The 18,597-nt window shown below is 34.7% G+C and overlaps 1 protein-coding gene across 1 annotated transcript; it reads right to left on the bottom strand.

Annotated features, from left to right (window-relative positions):
• Positions 1-15,363: 15,363 nt before the first annotated feature.
• Positions 15,364-18,197, bottom strand: LOC145126174 (coniferyl alcohol acyltransferase-like). The gene is made up of 2 exons (XM_079061577.1): positions 17,435-18,197; positions 15,364-16,420 (listed from the first exon to the last, which is right to left on the bottom strand). The coding sequence occupies exons 1-2, from the start codon at positions 18,164-18,166 to the stop codon at positions 15,473-15,475; spliced, it is 1,680 nt and encodes a 559-aa protein (XP_078917703.1). The 5' UTR covers positions 18,167-18,197; the 3' UTR covers positions 15,364-15,472.
• Between the last annotated feature and the right edge of the window lie 400 nt (positions 18,198-18,597).

Here is an 18,597-nt window from a genome sequence, read left to right as displayed (position 1 = left end):
CAATTTTCAGAAGAAAATCACTTTTAAAGGTTCTATATAAAAAGCTAGTTTTTATATAATTCGACGCGATTCAATTTTAATAACCTGTATTAAGTTTGAATGCATTTGAACCTTTTTATATCTTTAATAAAACTTCCTTTTATTACTTATATATTTGGAGTTTGTATAAGTTTCAAAAATCACCATTTTAAACTTATATTTGAGTATTTCAAAATTTGACGTTATTAACGTTTTTATAAAACCAAAATTTTTTATTTTTAAAACTATAACTTGTTACATCTTGTGTCCACATTATAAATTTTGAAAACCAAACTCCATGTGATGTTTATTTTGTCCAAAATTATTTTAGCATCTGAAAAACTAATTTATCAACCATGCATAATAATTGCATAAAATAAACAACACAAACATGCATAAAATTATATGTGCATAAAAATAACCAACTAATGACATTTTTTGTGAGCCAACACAAAAAATGCAAGGTCTTCTTGTAATGTTGTTGTAGAAGCTCCCACTTGAGTAAACACCATTTGCTTACAAAAGATTGGAAAGGCTTCTTGAAAGTAATATTTCAGAAACTGTCACTAAAAGTCTAACAACCCTTTGTAAATAGCATTAGTTACACTTTTTAGAAACTGTCACTAACTTTCAGCATGTTGTTAAACTCGAAAATTGCTCTTTGGTCTTCAAAAAATGGCTCCAACTTCATTTCTTGTTACATTTTTATACAAATAAATTATTTCTAACAACTAATCTATTATATACAAAAATAAACCAAGAAAAATAATCTATTTAATTTATTACATACCATATGAATAAATAAATTATTACAACCATTTTTATAAAACAACCAACACAAGACAACAAACACAATGGTCATTGGCTATTTTATGCACATTATACATATCAACTTACACATTAAACAACCTTTGTTTTTGTAAGACAACTTCAAAATGACAAAAGATGCATGAAAACTTTTGTCACATAAAATAACAATTATAAAGTTGTCATAGAAAATATGTATGAACTTGTTTTTATGCAAGGTGGATCTGATACCAATTTTTGGGTTTTTATTCAAAAATAAGTTTCAAAAAAATAATATTTAGCAACGGAAGACTTTAAAATTTGAATAGACCTAAACCAAGTTTATACCCGCCAAGGATCTTCTTGCAAAGTTTGGAAAGAAAACAAGAAACGAAGAGGAAGAAGTGTTTAACAAGCTTTGTAGACTTTGAATCCTCAAGGGGAGACTTGGAAGTTTATGGAGAATGTGGAACCTTTGAGACACCAACAACTTGTCAACTTGATTTAAGATGCTAGCCTTGAAAGAAAACTCTTAATTCTTAAGCTTGAAGTTCATAACCAAAGTATGAACTTCAAAAGAGTATAAAAGCAAGTAATATCTTCAAGAGGATGAACAAAATGGAGAGAGTATGCATACTCTCTCCAAATTACGATTTTGTGTCCAAAAGAAGGGCAAGAATGAAAGTCGCATGAAGCTAGTATTTATAGCATGAAGAAAAAGTCTATAAGTCCTTAACCATTTTGCACTTTAGACAAACATGTCTCTCATGCTTGTAAGACGAGCCATGATTTCATTTCTTTTATTAAACAATCATGAAAGCCATACTTTTATTTAAATAATCAAAAGGAATATCTTCTTTTTGTAATACTTTAATTCCATACTTCTAAAGTATGTTCCCTAGATTAAAATAAGCTACAAACCATACCTCTCTTTCTTCTTCCTCAATTTCGAAATTAAGAAGTCAAAAGAGGACAAATTTTTTTTATTTTATAAACCAAGTTTATAAAATATAAACTTAACCTTTTCGTAAAAGACAAAAGAATTTATCTAGTCCAAAATGTTGTGCATGACTTATTAATTCATACCATATGAATTATGTAATGTTACTTGCTAATGAAAATTATTATTTCCTAGAAATAACTAATTTCCAATTTAATTATAAGAATTTATTGAATATTTATTAAAATAAAATTCTAATAAATAATCAATTATATCAAGTTGTCGTTAGTGTGACCCATTAGTATCATATATTAATTAGCAATATCACTTTAATATGGTTCTTGAGCATACTAGATCGTTCACCGACACCCAATCCACAAAATGCAATACACTGGAAATGTACCACAGTTTAATAAATACTATTTTCACCATATGTGTGCATGTCAAGAGATACACTACAACGATTGAAACCAGAAAGGTCACACTGCTAAGTACTATAGGAATCTGACTTCGGTAATCAAACCTGGAAACAATGCTGGTGGAAATTATGGTTGCTATGAATGTGGAGATATAAGCCATTTCAAACGAGAATGTCCAAAATTAAGGGACCAAGGAGGAAATGGTAGAGGAAGGGCATTTGCGATAGGCACTAGGGATGCAATCAATGATCCAAATGTGGTGACGGGTATGTTTCCTATTAATAACGTATGTGCATCAATACTTTTCGATTTCGTTGCTGATAAGAGCTTTTTAACCCCTAAGTTTAGAGAATTCTTAAGTCATAAGTCCAGCAGTCTTCATGAAACTTTTGTGGTAGAAATGGCTAATGTCAACATGAAAGTACCCAAGAAATATTAGATAATTGTATACTAACTCTAAATAACCATGCCTTCCTTGTTAACTAATGCCAATAACAATTGGAAGCTTTGATATAATTATCAGGATGGAATGGTTATCCCTCCAAAAAATTGAGATATTATGTGATAAGAAAGTTCTATGAATACCCTTACCCAATGGTGAAACCCTAATCATCTATGGAGACAAGTCAGGGAAAACTCTTAAGATCCTATCGTCTATTAAGGCATGGAAATGTCTGTGCAAGAAATGTTATGCCTTTGCCGCCCATGTTATATATAGATAAGTGTAGTAAGACTAAGGATATCAAAAACATACCACATGTATGTGATTTTATAGATGTTTTCCCAGAGGACTTACCTGGATTACCTCCGGTGAGACAAGTAGAGTTATGCACTGAGTTGATTCCTGGAGCAACACCACTGGCAAAATCTCCTTATAGATTGGTGCCATCTAAGATGCAAGAACTATCCAGTCAACTTCAGGAGCTTCATGATAAACGATTTATTAGACCAAGCTTCTCACCCTGGAGAGCACCAGTATTATTCATCAAGAAGAAGGATTGATCATTCAGGATGTGTATCAATTTTAGGGAGTTGAACAAACTATCCATCAAGGATCGATATCCACTCCCAAGGATTGATAATTTGTCCGATCAACTCCAAGGATCCAACCATTATTCCAAGATTGATCTAAGATCAGGATACCATCAATTCCGAGTGCTTGAGGAAGATATTCCAAAAACTACATTTAGAACTCGCTATGGTCATTACGACTTCCTGGTTATGCCCTTTGGGTTAACCAATGCACCAACGGTATTCATGGATCTTATGAACCGTGTTTGCAAATCTTACTTGGATAAATTTGTGATAGTATTCATCGATGATATAGTAATATACTCAAAAACCAAGGAAGAACATGGTCAACACTTACAGTGGATCTTAGAACTGCTACGAAAGGAAAAGTTGTATGCCAAATTCTCTAAGTGCGAATTCTAGATTAGAGAAGTACATTTCCTAGGGCATGTGGTCAATACCAAAGGAATTTTTACATAGATCCCTCTAAGATAGAGGAAATTAAGGATTAGGAAGCACCAAAGACTCCAACTGAGGTTTGTCAATTCTTAGGGCTCACAGTTTATTATCGGAGATTCATAGAAAATTTCTCCAAAATAGCCAAGCCTTTCACATAATTTACCCAGAAAGATACGAAATTTGACTGGGAAGCCAAATAAGAATTTGCTTTCAAAAACTAAAGCTAATGCTTTGAAGTGCATCGATCCTTTCCATCCCAGAAGGAATAGAGGATTTTGTTGTGTAATGTGATGCTTCACATGAAGGATTAGGATGTGTGTTTATGAAAAGGAACAAAGCCATTGTTTATGCTTCTAGGCAGTTTAAATTGAATAAGAATAAATGCACCACTCACGATCTTGAGTTGGGAGTGGTACTCTTTGAACTAAAGATATGGTGGAATTACCTTTACGATACAAAGTGCACCATATTCACAGATCACAAGAGTCTTCAACACATCTTTGACCAGAAGGAACTCAACAGGAGACAATGAAGATGGATAGAGTTGCTGAATTACTATGAATGTGAAATTCGTTATCATCCTGGAAAGGAAAATGCGGTACCAGTGCTTTGAGACGAAAGGAAAGAACCAAAACCAGAAGGGTTCGAGCTCAAACAATGACGATTCAGTCAAACATTACCATACAAATTTGAAATACACAACTCAAAGCTCTAAGAGAAGAGAATGTTGCAAACGAATTCTTATGGGATATGGGTCAGCAGTTAGAGCTTAGGGATGATGGGACCTGATACTTTATGAACCAGATTTGGATGCTAAAGTTTGGTGATCTATGGAAATTATTCATGGATGAGTCCTACAGATTGAGATACTCTATCAATCTCGGTTAAGACAAGATGTATCTAGATCTGAAAAGATTATATTGGTGGCCCAATATGAAAGCAGAAATTGATACCTATGTAAGAAAATGCATGACTTGTGCTAAAGTCAAGGTTGAATATCAGAAACCCTTGGGGTTGCTCCAACAGCTATAAATACCCGAGTGGTGTCACAGCCTCGGCCTGGTGGTGGAAACAAAGAGCGATATAACTTTCGAAATTGTTAACTTTATGGAAGAGGCCTTCATGCTGAGTTTCCATCTCCTTTGATAGCCTAATAATTGTTTGTACTATGTGGTTAGTATTTTATCTCTATGGGTTGACCTAGGAATACATGTGATTTTAAGAGGGTCAACATAATGTTGGTGAGTTCACAGGTTTGGTAAGTGTGAAACTACTTTGTTTATGTTCTTAAGTTAGCACCCACTACAGTCTCCAACTATGTCGGTGTGTTAGCGTAATTTCTAATGTTTAGGTAGTAGGATTAAGATAGTTTCTTGACTAGATCTGAATCCTGATTTGGATAGAAGATGTATATTTTACTTCTTGCCTTACCTCAAGGTTAAGGTTTTGATATTATTCCCCTAATATTTCTTTTTGTCGTGTTGTAGGCACTGCTTCTTAAGTCATTCCTCAAGAATAATGGATACTGTATTCGAACTCGTTTCCTCAAGTTTGTGTGAACTATCACTACATATAGTATTGGTAGTTTATGATAACTTAGTTTTAGTTTGACCTAAACTCGCTTCCCCAAGTTTGTGTGTACTATCACTAATTAATTAATTATTATTAGTAGTTTATGATAACTATTGTTAGTTTGAAAACATTATGATGAGTTCCTATAATCGAGCTATGATTGTGATACCGAAAATACAACGACGCTTCATCGGATGTCGCTGTGTTTAGAAAGTTACACTTGCTTCGACTTACCGCCAGGTTGTAGCTAGCAACCACATGTGTGATTGTCAATCTCGTATAGATCTATACATATCTCTCTCGCTCACTTAAGAATTAACGATTATAGGTCGGACGGTAACTGAAAATCTATCAGCGTGTTGATGAATTGTGTCTCATCTAAATCTTGTCATGGGCGCCTTCACTGGTCGGTCGCGTTGTTATTCACGTTGTATATTATACGATATACTTATTATATATATTATTCATCATATATATATATATATATATATATATATATATATATATATATATATATATATATATATATATATATATATATATATATATGTTTAGTGTGTTTTGCGTAGCCAAGAGTTTGGCCAGAGTAACACTAGGTACTAAGCTTATCCAAAGGTGGTTATAATAACGAGTTTCAGCGTTTGCTGGCAACTGGCTAGTGTGACAACTAGGTATGATCTTATATATTATTGTGGTTCAGCATAACCACTAGGCATAATATTAGCTAAAGTGTTTCGACAGAGTAACTACCGGGAAAAAATATCATCTTAATGCTATGGGTATAATTATCTAACTATAATTAGTGATAAGTATGTAAAGTTGTATTTTAGACATGTAATCCCCCCGTAAAGAGTTGGAAAATGGGACCGTAAAACTCACCTGTGAGTTATGAAACGATTGATGTCAGGTGGAAGATCCACAAGTCCGACACTATAGAGATGCTCGGGAGTCATTGACACAAATTTTTAAGAGAGAAAAAGATCGAGAGAGATAGACAGAGACAGAGAGAGGTGTTGAGGTGTGAGAAAGGATCAACCGAGACTTGCTATTTATAGGGGTTTTGAGCTGCACGCCACGCAAATGCGCATGAACCGTATGATGTTGCCACATGTCCTCTCCTCAGTGTGCCATGTCATCCTGTATCTTGATGAAATCATGTGTCAGTGCGTGCGACAAATTGTGCACGAGTGCGCGTGAAGGGAATATTAAACTTTGATAATTCGTAACTCTCATATACAAATTCTGTTTTCTACGACTTATATATATATCCTTGTTGATCTCATAATTTTCTACAACTTTCTTTTTGGTCGTTTTTGCTGCTTTTGACTTTCGTTTTTCGACTAGTTTTTATTATTGTCAAAAAATCATATATTCCTCATATGAGTCGTGTTTTAAGCGCTCTGTGCTCCATAATTCGTATTTTAAGTAGTACTACGTTTTTCCAGTTGGCGACTCTTCCCAAAAGTCGACCAATCTCTTTGTAGTTTTTGTCGTTGTAACTTTTTAAGTCCGACAGACATTTATTTACTATAAATGTCGTATCTCGCTTATACTGTGTCAGATTCTTGTAAACTCTACATTTTTGGAATTACAGTAGCGTGTAGAATCTAAATATGTTAGCATGCTCGCAAAGTGACATGACTTTTTGCACAATTATTTTTGAGCCTATGGTTTGAGGTGAATAAGGGTGATGGTTGAAATTTTTGCCGTTTACAAGATTGTATTATCGTCTTTTGTCGTGGACTATCAAATTTGGTTGGGGGTGTATCTCCTGGGTTGTCACAAGTGGAAATGGGAACAAATATCTTTTGGATTTCATAACGAAGTTAACCAAAACTTCAAGCAATTATGACATATTAACCAAATCTGCTTACTTCCTACTGATCAAGGAGACGGATAAAATGGAGAAGTTGAAAAGAACTTATCTTAATGAGAATGTAAAGTTGCATGGTGTACCCATATCTATTATCTACGATATGGACATTACATTCACCTCGCGATTCTAGAAATCATTACCGAAATCCTTAGGAACACATTTGGATATGAGCACGGCTATTCATCCACAAACTGATGGTCAGAGTGTAAGGACCATACAGACTTTAGAAGACATGCTCCGAGCTTGTGTGATAGACTATGGAAATGCATGGGATACTCACCTACCATTAGTTGAGTTTTTTTTACAATAACAATTATCACACCAGCATCAAAGTTGCACCATTTAAAGCGCTTTATGGATGCAAGTGTCGATCGCCAATATGTTAGGCAAAGGTTGGAGATACCCAGCTAGCAAAGAAGTATGCGGGAGACTCACTACTTATAGGTCCTGAGATCATACATAAGATAACTGAAAAGATCTTCAAGATTCGGGATAGAATAAAGGTCGCTCGTGACCGTCAGAAAAGGTACACAAACCATCGCCGCAAGCCTTTGGAATTTTAGGTAGGAGATCAGGTAATGTTAAAGGTATCTACTTTGAAGGAAGTGATAAGGCTTGGAAAGCGAGGCAAGCTAAATCCACGATATATAAGACCCTTTGAAATTCTAACTAGATTTGGTCTTGTAGCGTATAGACTCAAGTTACCTCAGGAACTCAAGAATGTACATGACACATTTCATGTATCAAATCTTAAGAAGTGCTTGTCCGATGACACACTTACCATTCCTCTCGATGAAAACTAGGTCGACTGTAAACTCCATTTTGTGGATGAATGTGTAGAAATCATGGATCGATAAGTCAAATGATTAAAATAGAGTCGTAGCCCATTAGTAAAGGTACGATGGAACTTGAGGATAGGAAAGATCAAATGAAGATAAAGTACCCTCAACTTTTTATTAATGCTATGATAGAAAGCAGTAAAAGTTAATATTTCAAGAAGAAATTCCCTTAACAAGAGGAGAATGTGACAACTGTAGAAATCAGGTCATCGTTAAACGAATAGTGTTAACCTAATCACTGTTGTAATAGACCTAAGATGTAACAAGTCATGGTTTTGTTGTTTATAGGGCATTATACTTTGAAATGCATCTAATTTATGAATCTAATCTTGGATTGATATGAATCCCTGATAAACGAATAGTTTTAGTATAGATACGGAATAAGTTCATGCATATGATCGGATGAAATATATGTATTAGACATTATTATAGGGTATCAATTGGCTCATAACCTAGTCCTTGAAAATAGAGAAATTTGGACATAGAGAACATCGAAAACGGAGTTTGTATGCAAAAGATATGACTGTTTTAAGGATATAAACAACCGAGTAATTGCTCACCGTTTGATAGGTATCAAAACCCGACTTCAAATGAAAAATGAGACGTCTTAGGAAATGAATTTTTATTCCAGGTGGATTTTCCCATGAGTCTCACTCAGTTTAGGAAATTATCATATTCACGAAGTGAAAGTTCACGACTGTAAACAGAAAACATCCGAAAAACACTTCCAAACACTTATTAAGGATAGCTATGCTATTTCTCAGCCAACAGAAATCAAACTGTTTTTCTTAGAAAAACGTATAGTATTTTATTTAGTTAACGAAAAAGTATAAATAGGAGGGTGCGGCTCCCTGATTTTCTCATCAATTCACTCTTCCTCCTCCTCCTCCTCCTCTCTCTCTCTCTCTCTCTCTCTCTATATATATATATATATATATATATATATATATATATATATATATATATATATATGTATATATATATATATATATATATATATATATATATCTCACTACCACCGCCTCTCTCTTACTATCTCTCACACACACACACACACACACTCTCTCTCTCTCTCTCAGTTCCTATCACCGACAAACAGCTACCGGCCGCCATGCGCCGCCCTCTTCTGCCTCGCCAGAAAATAATGGAACGCCGGAGTGACCGACTTCCGCCCCTTTTCTTCGATGCAACTACCAACAAGCATCCCTGAAACCACCTGCTGCCGACCAGCCACCACCGATCAAGCTTGTGTCGTCGACAGCCACCGCCAATCACCATTTGTTGCCGTCGTCGGTGACATGGTCATGATTACTACTTACCGGTCAAGATTACTATTCATCGGAGGACGAAATTGCTATTTTTTGGATTTTCATAAACTCTTTGGTTTCTCAACTACTAACTTGACAAGTGAGTGTCACGACCCCATTTAAAGTCTTTTATCGTTTTCTGGAGGAATACATGCAATAACTGTTTATTTCTATTCGGATTATAGAAATGTTAGTAAATCTCTATCGGGAATTTGTTGAACAAATGATATAGTAGGTTTGTATTGTAAATAAATCTATTTGAACACTCAATGCAGTAGTCACACTGTGGAACCTTGAATTAAGGAATATTTGTCATATTATGTATTGTTACGAGAATAATAACCAAAAACTTGATATTAAAGTTAAGGTTATTAATTTACTATAAATTCATGTGAGCCTTCTATTCATAAACCTAAGTATCACAATACTTATAAAGACCTCTGGCATATAACGGTTAATTGCAAGAGTAGGAGAATTATGCATAGATTTATACGGGTTGACACCCCTACCTACGGTTGCTTGCTAGAACCTTGACGTTCGAGTCATACTGGGTGATAATTGTCTTTTCTACTATTTGATGCCCCGATGAAGCATTGGGAGAGGCATATTAATCTAAAATAGCTCAATTATGGCACTCATTGTGAATGGAATACGTATAGGAAACTTGAAATACCTATAACATATAAATGAATATAGGAAACTTGAAATGCCTATAAGGAGTATCTTTTTATCAGGAACATAGTTATAGAAGTCAGGATAATATAGATACATTTATATATATATGATACTAAGCTATATATATGAAAAATAATGCTTTTCGGTCTCGAAAGGTACTTACTGACTCTAATATAGTATACTTTAGGGAAAAAGTATGTTTTGATTCAACTATTACAAACCTATGAACTCACCAAATTTTTAGTTGACACTCTTTCAAAGTGCATGTATTCTCAGGACGTTAGACTATTAGAAGACATACTACAAGGATAATCATGGGATTGCAGTCGTCTTTTATATTTCAGTATTTCCTTTGTTGCCTATCTGTTAAGGCTTGTTTTGTACCTTTCATTTTCTGGTACCCTAGACTAGGGGATATTGTAATATACTCTTTCAATGAATATAAGTATTTATTATATTATCGTACTCTTATATGTTCAATGTATGCTTATTATTGTGATCCATGATGTCGTCTCACCGTCCAGTGTTTCTGCCGTCGGTTGGGGTGTGACGGACATGATGTTGCTGAAACATAATTTTGGGTTTAGAGTTTACTCTACGGAAAACAAAAATCAGATAGATTATTCATAAAGTAGATGACTCAAAAAGTATCCCTTGAAACGGCGACAACAATTTGGAAACATATAGAGTATTCACAAGGGTAGGCTTCTAATCCCACCTTTTGAATACTCTCATATGTGAATGTGCATTACATGATTGTATGTTTATGAAAAAAAATCATATATATATATATATATATATATATATATATATATATATATATATACACACACACACACACGCATGTATACCCGAACAACAAAGAGATAATGACAACTGAATATGTCTTAAACAAACAATCATGTAATACATGTTCACATCGTAGATGAGATAAAGTACTCAAAAAAAGTCACAAAACGGGGACAACCTGAAATTAATTGCTAAATCAATTTCAGGCAGCTATTTCTAGGCTCGTGATAATTACAAAGAAGACAAGCAAACGAATAGAATTTGGAAGATTTTTTTATTATTATTTATAACATCTTACTTTTGTATATTTTTCTTATTTATGGTATTTGATTTTGTTTAAAGTTTTCTATAACAACATTGTACTTTAAATATTACCTTTTTTTCTATTTGAGCACTGTACTTTTTTTTATATTTTTTATATTTATAACATTTTATATTTGTTTTTTTCAATTATAACATTTCATTTTAGATAATTATATTATGTTGTTGTTTTCTACTGTAGTGCTTTACTTTATGTTTTCATTGCTAACAATAGCATCCTACTTTTTTCTTAACAATCCACATTGTTTTTTTAACAAAAAATAGCATTCTCAATAATAGCATCCTACTTTATTTTTTTTCAATTATAGCATCCTACAATAATAATCCAACATTATTTGTTTTTTTCTTTTATAATCCACATTATTTTTTTTTATAAAAAATAGTATTCTTGTAACACCCTGTTCCGAATCGTTCCAAATGCGGGATCGTGACCCGAGGATCAGATGTCACAAGGCTTAGAGCCTTTGGGAAAGAGAGACTTAGACCCATTTGGGTGTGGGTAATGTAAATTAGATTATACGGGAGTCCGATTTCTTATTTGAAGCCCAAGGGTATAACTGTAAATTGGCATTTTCGGACATTTTATGAATATTCGATTTTAGTTCGGGAAGTTTTAAGGCAATGATGAGTTGATAGAAGTCTAGAGCTTCTCGTTACCTTTCCGTGGATATAAGGATTGTCGAAAATGGACTTAGAACGAAGAGGTTATGGCCTTCAGAAGTTTGGCAGTTTTAGGGTTGAACCTAGTACGTGGGGCGTACATGGGCGTACATGGGCGTACGCTGGGCGTACTAGGCAGGGAATACGCGGGTGTTCCTTAGAGTATGCTGGGCATACCATAGTTACGCATGACGTACTCCAGTCAGACCAAAACCCTAATTTAGGGTCTTGGACCTTATTTAAGCTCCGTAACTCAACACCAAACCCTATTATCTTCAGCCACCATCCCTTTAAACCATAGAAACGAAATCCTAGCCTACATTAGTGTGGTCAAAGGAGTAAAGTTGCCGACTTTACATCTTAAGACATCTCCTTAGGGCGTACATTGGAGTACGCTTAGCATAATGTGTGGTTTCCGCATCAGTGTCTTGTGCCTTGTGCTTCGGGGGTGTGTACGCGAGGCGTATCCTTTTGGTATGCGGGGCGTACTCCCAGTATGCCAATTTGGGCCTTTTAAGGTTTGGGCCTTGTTGGGCCATTGGACTTATATGACTTTGGGCCATGGATAAACTAAGGGCTTTATTGGAATTAGATCCATGATGGTTTTTGGGCCCAGTAAGGAAGATGAGCCACATTGGGCCTTGGGATGCCATTTAGGGATTTGGGCTTTTTGAGCAAATGGATTGGGCCTTCGTTTTGGGCCAAGTAAGAAAAGAGTAAAATGGTCTTTTACCCTTTAGGAAGTTGGATTATGGAGTGGGCCTCAGATTTTGGGTTATCGGGACAATTATTAATTAAGATTGTATTTATTGTTAGTTGGTGCGAGGTTATCGGGTTCAGCGACACGAGCAGTTATTTGATTATCAACGGATTGAGCTGAGCCTCCTCACTATACTCGTGGGTCGAAGGCACCAATGCCGACCCACTAGGATATGTTATGCTAGATGTCTTTGTGACTCTTGCATGGTATGTTGGGCTAGGCTCATCGTATGATCGGGCTAGGCCCATTTGTATGTTGGGCTAGGCCCATTTGTATGTTGGGCTAGGCCCATTTTTATGTTGGGCTAGGCCCATTGTATGTTATACAGGGCGCTAAACGTCCTTGTGACTTTTGCATTTTTATGATCAGGCTAGGCCTATTGGTTTTGCACGGCTAGGCCCATTTCGATTTGAAAGGGAATGGCCCGACATGATCGCAACGCATCCACCCATGTTTTTGCATTGTGATGATTTTGGGATTGTACTATGATGACTGTTTTATTATGAAATACTTTTGAATGTTTGAATAAAAGATAATTAGTGTTTTGATTGAATTAAAAATGAAATTTTTATCTCAAAATTTTTAGGATGCTACAATTCTCAATAATAGCATCCTACTTTATTTGTTTTTTTCACTAATAACATCCTACTTTATTTATTTATTTTTAACAATCCATATTGTTTCATTTTATACAAAAAATACCATTCTCAATAATAGCATCCTACTTTGTTTGTTTTTTTTTTCAACAATAACATTCTACAATAATAACATTCTCAATAATAGCATTTTCAATACTAACATCCTACAAAAAATGCACATTGCATATAAATTCAAATATACATACATAATGTCATGTTTTCTTTCATACAAATACACATTATTCACACATACAATCCATATTACATTTAAATACACATACACTTTAAATATCATTATCAATAATATCATCCTAGTTTATTTGTTCTTTTTCCACTATATCATTGTAATATACACATTACATACAATCCACATTTCATACATACACTATACACATATACAATATTCCATATTCATGTTTTCATACATAAAAATAAACAGTATACATACATTCACATACATATACTATGCAAATACACATAGATATATACCACATATAATGACATGTGGCTAATTTCATATAATAGACACGAATACTTATTTTTTGCATATAAGCTGGAAATTAATGGAGAAAGGAACCTATGGTGGCTGGAAATCAACATTGGTGGTCGGAAAATTAACAACATTCGTCGGTGATAGAAAAAGACGATAGTGAAGCTCCAAAAACTAAAAATCATCATTTTTCAGCAATTAATCTCGAATATAAGTTGGAAATTGAGGTTATAAGAAAAAGAGATAGAGAAATGATGAAGAGGATACAAACCGTCGCCGGTGAAGCTCTAATGTCGTTGGTACAACCAACTCTCGTCACCGGAATCCGGTGGTAACAAGTGGTTGAGGTGGCCGACCGGTGGTTTAAGGCAAAGGAAGAAAGAAACGAAATTCGTTCGTCGATCGCCGACGGTTGAAGCTCGAGGAAACGAATCGAGGAAGGAGCAATAAGCAGGAAAGAAACTGAGACGAGAAAAGGGGTATAATTGGGTCGACCTTTACTGGAGACTCGAAATTATTACCGGTGACAATCACGAATAGCGGCGACAACAATGGAGGGAATTTATGCGGTCTCTTTTTTCCGGCCATTAGCTGCGACGTTTTTGACATTTAGCAACGACATTTTGTCGTTGGTATTGAGTTTGTGTGAAAAGGAGCCACAACCATTGATTAGATAGTCGATCGGACGGTTGGGGTTTAACCGAATCGATTAACGTGGATTAGGTCTGCAAGGCATTAACGACGACGTTATTAGCGGCGACAAGGACTTTTAGCAGCGGCTGAAGCTTGAGTCGTCGCTGAAAGTCCTTGTCGCCGTTAATAGCGTCGCCGAAATGGACATCATTTCTTGTAGTGGTTATTCTATTATATATGCCCTCTCATTTTAATATCACACATCTTAAATCAAATCAATTACTTATTTTCATCCAATGGTCCAAAATCCTTTTTACAACCACATGATAGTATATATATACATATATATATATATATATATATATATATATATATATATATATATATATATATATATATATATAGGCGTGTGTAAAAACCTCTTATAATTAGAGCATCCACAATGATGAGTTTAATGAAAGTTGAATGAGGTGCAAGTTTATTTTTTATTCAATGGATTAAACTCTATCATAGTCACCTTGATATTCAATGAAATTGGAATTCAATGGTCATAGAACTCTTCAATGGGAAAAATGAAATTTTTCATTCTTAAATATATACTATAAATTAACTTTTGTAATTTTAGATTGAAATTTATAGAGTTCAATGCATTATATAAGAGAATTGATAGAGTTATATAAAATGTAAAAAAATGACGTGTCAATCTATTAAACTTTATGAAATTCAATGCATTGTGAATGTCTTATTTTATTATTGTCATTTATTCTTTATGTCGCGAGGACATTTTCATTTTTTACAACCTAATATTTGTTCAAACCAAAGTTGTTTCCTTCAAACATTAAAATTGGTTTTTGTGTCTTTTCTGCAAACTTTGTAGTATCACTATATTAATTAATTTTTAAGATTTGATTATAGTCATTTGAAAAATGTTTAACATGATATTAATCAGTTTTGATTATTTAGTAAACTATATGTTATTTAGATACAAAAGTTATTTAAAGGTATTTAAAAAAGTTATAATCCATTTACCATGTTAAAGGGTTAATATTGAAATTCTAAAGAGACGACATTGTATTATTCCATAATATTTAGTTTTGGTGTGGGGGTCACAGTCCCATTTCTGCATCGTTGCAAAAACATCAATTTTGTTGTTGGAAGTCAGAACGCCAATTTCACAAATTGTTGTAAATATGTATATATGATAATAAAATTACATTTTCTTTTTCCCTCAGCCACTTTCGTTAAGAGGGAATTAAAATTTCCAAAATAAATACATCAATTAAGAACTAAAATGAGAGTATGTTAAAGGTTTAAACACATGAGGCGCCATATGATCAATCAAGTTGAAGTCCTTTTCTTTTAGATGCATGTAAACCACCCAATCGCCGTTCTTTTTTGCACTTGGCATTGTTGTTATGTATCCTGTTCGGCTACCCCATGGGAAATGATACGAACCAAAATCTGGCTTTCCCCACCCAAAATCCATATCTTTGATTGGTAAAGCTTGTCCAGCCGACACAACGACAGCCTCACCTTCAGACTTTTTTAGCCCAAAATATATCCTTGCAACTGCTGGATTTGGTCGATGCATCTCTACCCAATCAATCAATTCTCTAAAATGTTCTTCGTTGGTTGCCTTAGAGACAAACTTATGAACCCCTGCTGCCACTTCATGAAGGGGCATCGCCTTGAGATCATCATTGGTGGCCATACCATATGGTATGGATAGTACATTTCCGAAGTGGTTTTCTAACAAAGATGTATTTTTCTCATCACTTTCAGCCAGAAAGCGACGCCCATTAACGACAATGCCCATTCTAGAAGTTGTATCGATAGCTTTATCTCCTCCATGTGCTAATAATTTCCACACAAATGACGTGAAAGAAAGGAGTTTGCTTATTTTGGTTTCCTTCGTGCTCGCTTCTTGTTGAAGTTGTTGAATTGATTTAGCATGAATATAGTACATGCGACCAAGAAGAGGCTCTTCAAAGGAGGATGGTGGAGGGAGGGATGATGCGGGGATGTATATATTATCAATGGAGGTGGTATAACAGGGTGGACGACGTGGATTCAACACTGAAGGTCGAAATGATGGGATGCTGGAGATTGTTTCCAATCGCGCATACTGAGCCCATGCAACTAAGAACATATTTATTGAGTAAGCATCGGCCACTTGATGATGAAACGCACCTGATATTATTATTGATCCACAATTCAACTCTGTCACCTGAATCAATGAAAATGAAGCTAGTTATTGTTTCCCTTGTATTCATGCCAATTTTTGTTTGAATATATTTTTGGATGCATGTTCAGATAGTATTAATATGCGATGATTTGTGTAAAGTTATGATATCTTAATTATTGTTATAGTATGACATTTTTCTCATGAGGATGCGTTCTGGGTGCAGATATATAGAAAATATGTAAATATAAGGACTTCCATTCGATTGTCCTTTTGGAAAACATATTTTCAAAAATGGAAATTTATGATTTATAATTTCCAAAATACATATTCTAAGATTCTGTTTGGAGTTGGGGCACTAAACTATGATTTTAAAATATTGTTTCTTAGTAGAGACGTAAAGGAATTCGTTTTGAAAATAATGATACTTAAAATTGAAATTAATTAAAGTCTTAATCGTTTTCATACATATAATCATTATAATAATAAGAACACGTTTTATATAAATAGTACATATCGTATTCAGTATTTCTTAAAATTGTTTTGACGTCCATTCGTAAAAAAAATAGTGACCACCGACAATGCTCAACTCAGTAAAAAATGTATTTTTTTAATATAACCTTCAAAATTTTAATTCCAAAAATATTTATAAAAAAACAATATCTATGTAGAAGAGTTTTCCCTTCAATATATATAACACTATAATGGTATAGGATATAATTGGTAAATTTTTTGGGAATTAAACATTAAAAATGAGTTGGTCAAATTCGAATGCAATAGCCTCAACTTTTAGATAGTCTGTCCTTCGAAAACAATTAATTTATTATATATTCGAGAGTAGATCCGGCTTTTAGTTGTCCAAGTCAACGTGTGTATGCTTTACCAAACTTAGTAAATTAACTGCCAAAAAACAGTTTCGCATGTTCCTTCACGCTGTATATTCCTTAATAAGTCGAAACATAAATGTTTGGAACCGAATGAATTATGTTATGTTGTGATCACCCTAACTAATTTCATATCGTTAAATCCCAAGGAGGCCTGAAAGATAGTTAAATTTACCTGAATTGCAACCACACCACGATTTATCTTGGGGACCAACTTCCCCTTCACAGACTCATCAGGGTGAGCGAAATCCAAGTCTTTCAGGTCGATGTCTGCATGGGCATGAACGAATTCCACCCCATAGTTGTTGCATAGAACCTCTGGCTCTCCTTGGCTGTTCTGCACAATCTCTCCGGCCAGAGGGTAAAATGTCGATAGTACCCCAGCCAGCGAAGACTTAATGGTCTTCACCACAGTTTCCGAGGACATGTCAGTGTTGTTCTTTTTCTTGTAACAGAAAAAAAGCCCGGCTTCAATCGGTGGTAGAAGCAAGTCAAGGTTCGACAAAGGGAGCCAGTGTTTGCTTTCCAGCGTGACAGCTGCTGAAATAACCTCTCTATCTTTCACGGTCACTTGATAGTCTTGGAGGTAGGCATCCTCATGATAGCGTAGTTCTGACGTGTGGAGCTTAGAGAATTGAGTATGGTAATGGTTAGCAGTGAGATTTGAGTGCGTTGCATGTAAAAGATGGCGGGAAACCATAGCATTTTGACTGTATGTGTTTCTGTATAGATGAGAATAGGATGAGGGAGGCGATGGTGTTGGTGGTGATGGTGATGGTGTTTTAGGGTGGCAGCGGAAGTCGTGAGATTCAATGGGACTAGTTTGGTGAACCCACTTGCTATTTGAGATAAGGAGACCTTTAGATCTCCTGAGGTTAAGGAGGTGATAATATTTTCTCATATTCATGACAGAAGAGAAGAGTTGGATGTTAGTATTTTTGACAATGAGGAATGGCAACAATCCATGGTTTATTTATAGGGAATGGAGACTTGTTACTAGCCTTTTGGCGACAATTTAAAATTTTGCATGGGGAAACGGTCCAACCTGGTGAGGTATATTCATGATTTATGTGAACACACATATACCTTTATTTTAATGGATCATGTGTATCATCCTTACCCACTTGGTCCAAAAGATTAACTATAAAAATAACTTATAGTCAAAATACCCTTATGTGCCCACAATAAAAATGTAACAATGAACTTGGCACATAATTTGATAAATAGTTGATATATTAAGAGGTAGATGTTACTTCCTGTTACTAGGCAATTTTTTCTTGTGAAAGGACCCACTTCCAAACTGGCCGTTAATAATTTTTTTTCCTCTTTTATCACGGA

This window comes from Lactuca virosa, chromosome 7, assembly GCF_052849685.1.
Source record: "Lactuca virosa cultivar CGN04683 chromosome 7, Lactuca_virosa_CGN04683_v6, whole genome shotgun sequence".
Classification (NCBI taxonomy): Eukaryota; Viridiplantae; Streptophyta; class Magnoliopsida; order Asterales; family Asteraceae; genus Lactuca; species Lactuca virosa.
Note: the sequence above shows the minus strand (reverse complement) of the source record. Positions and strands in the feature narration are given on the sequence as shown.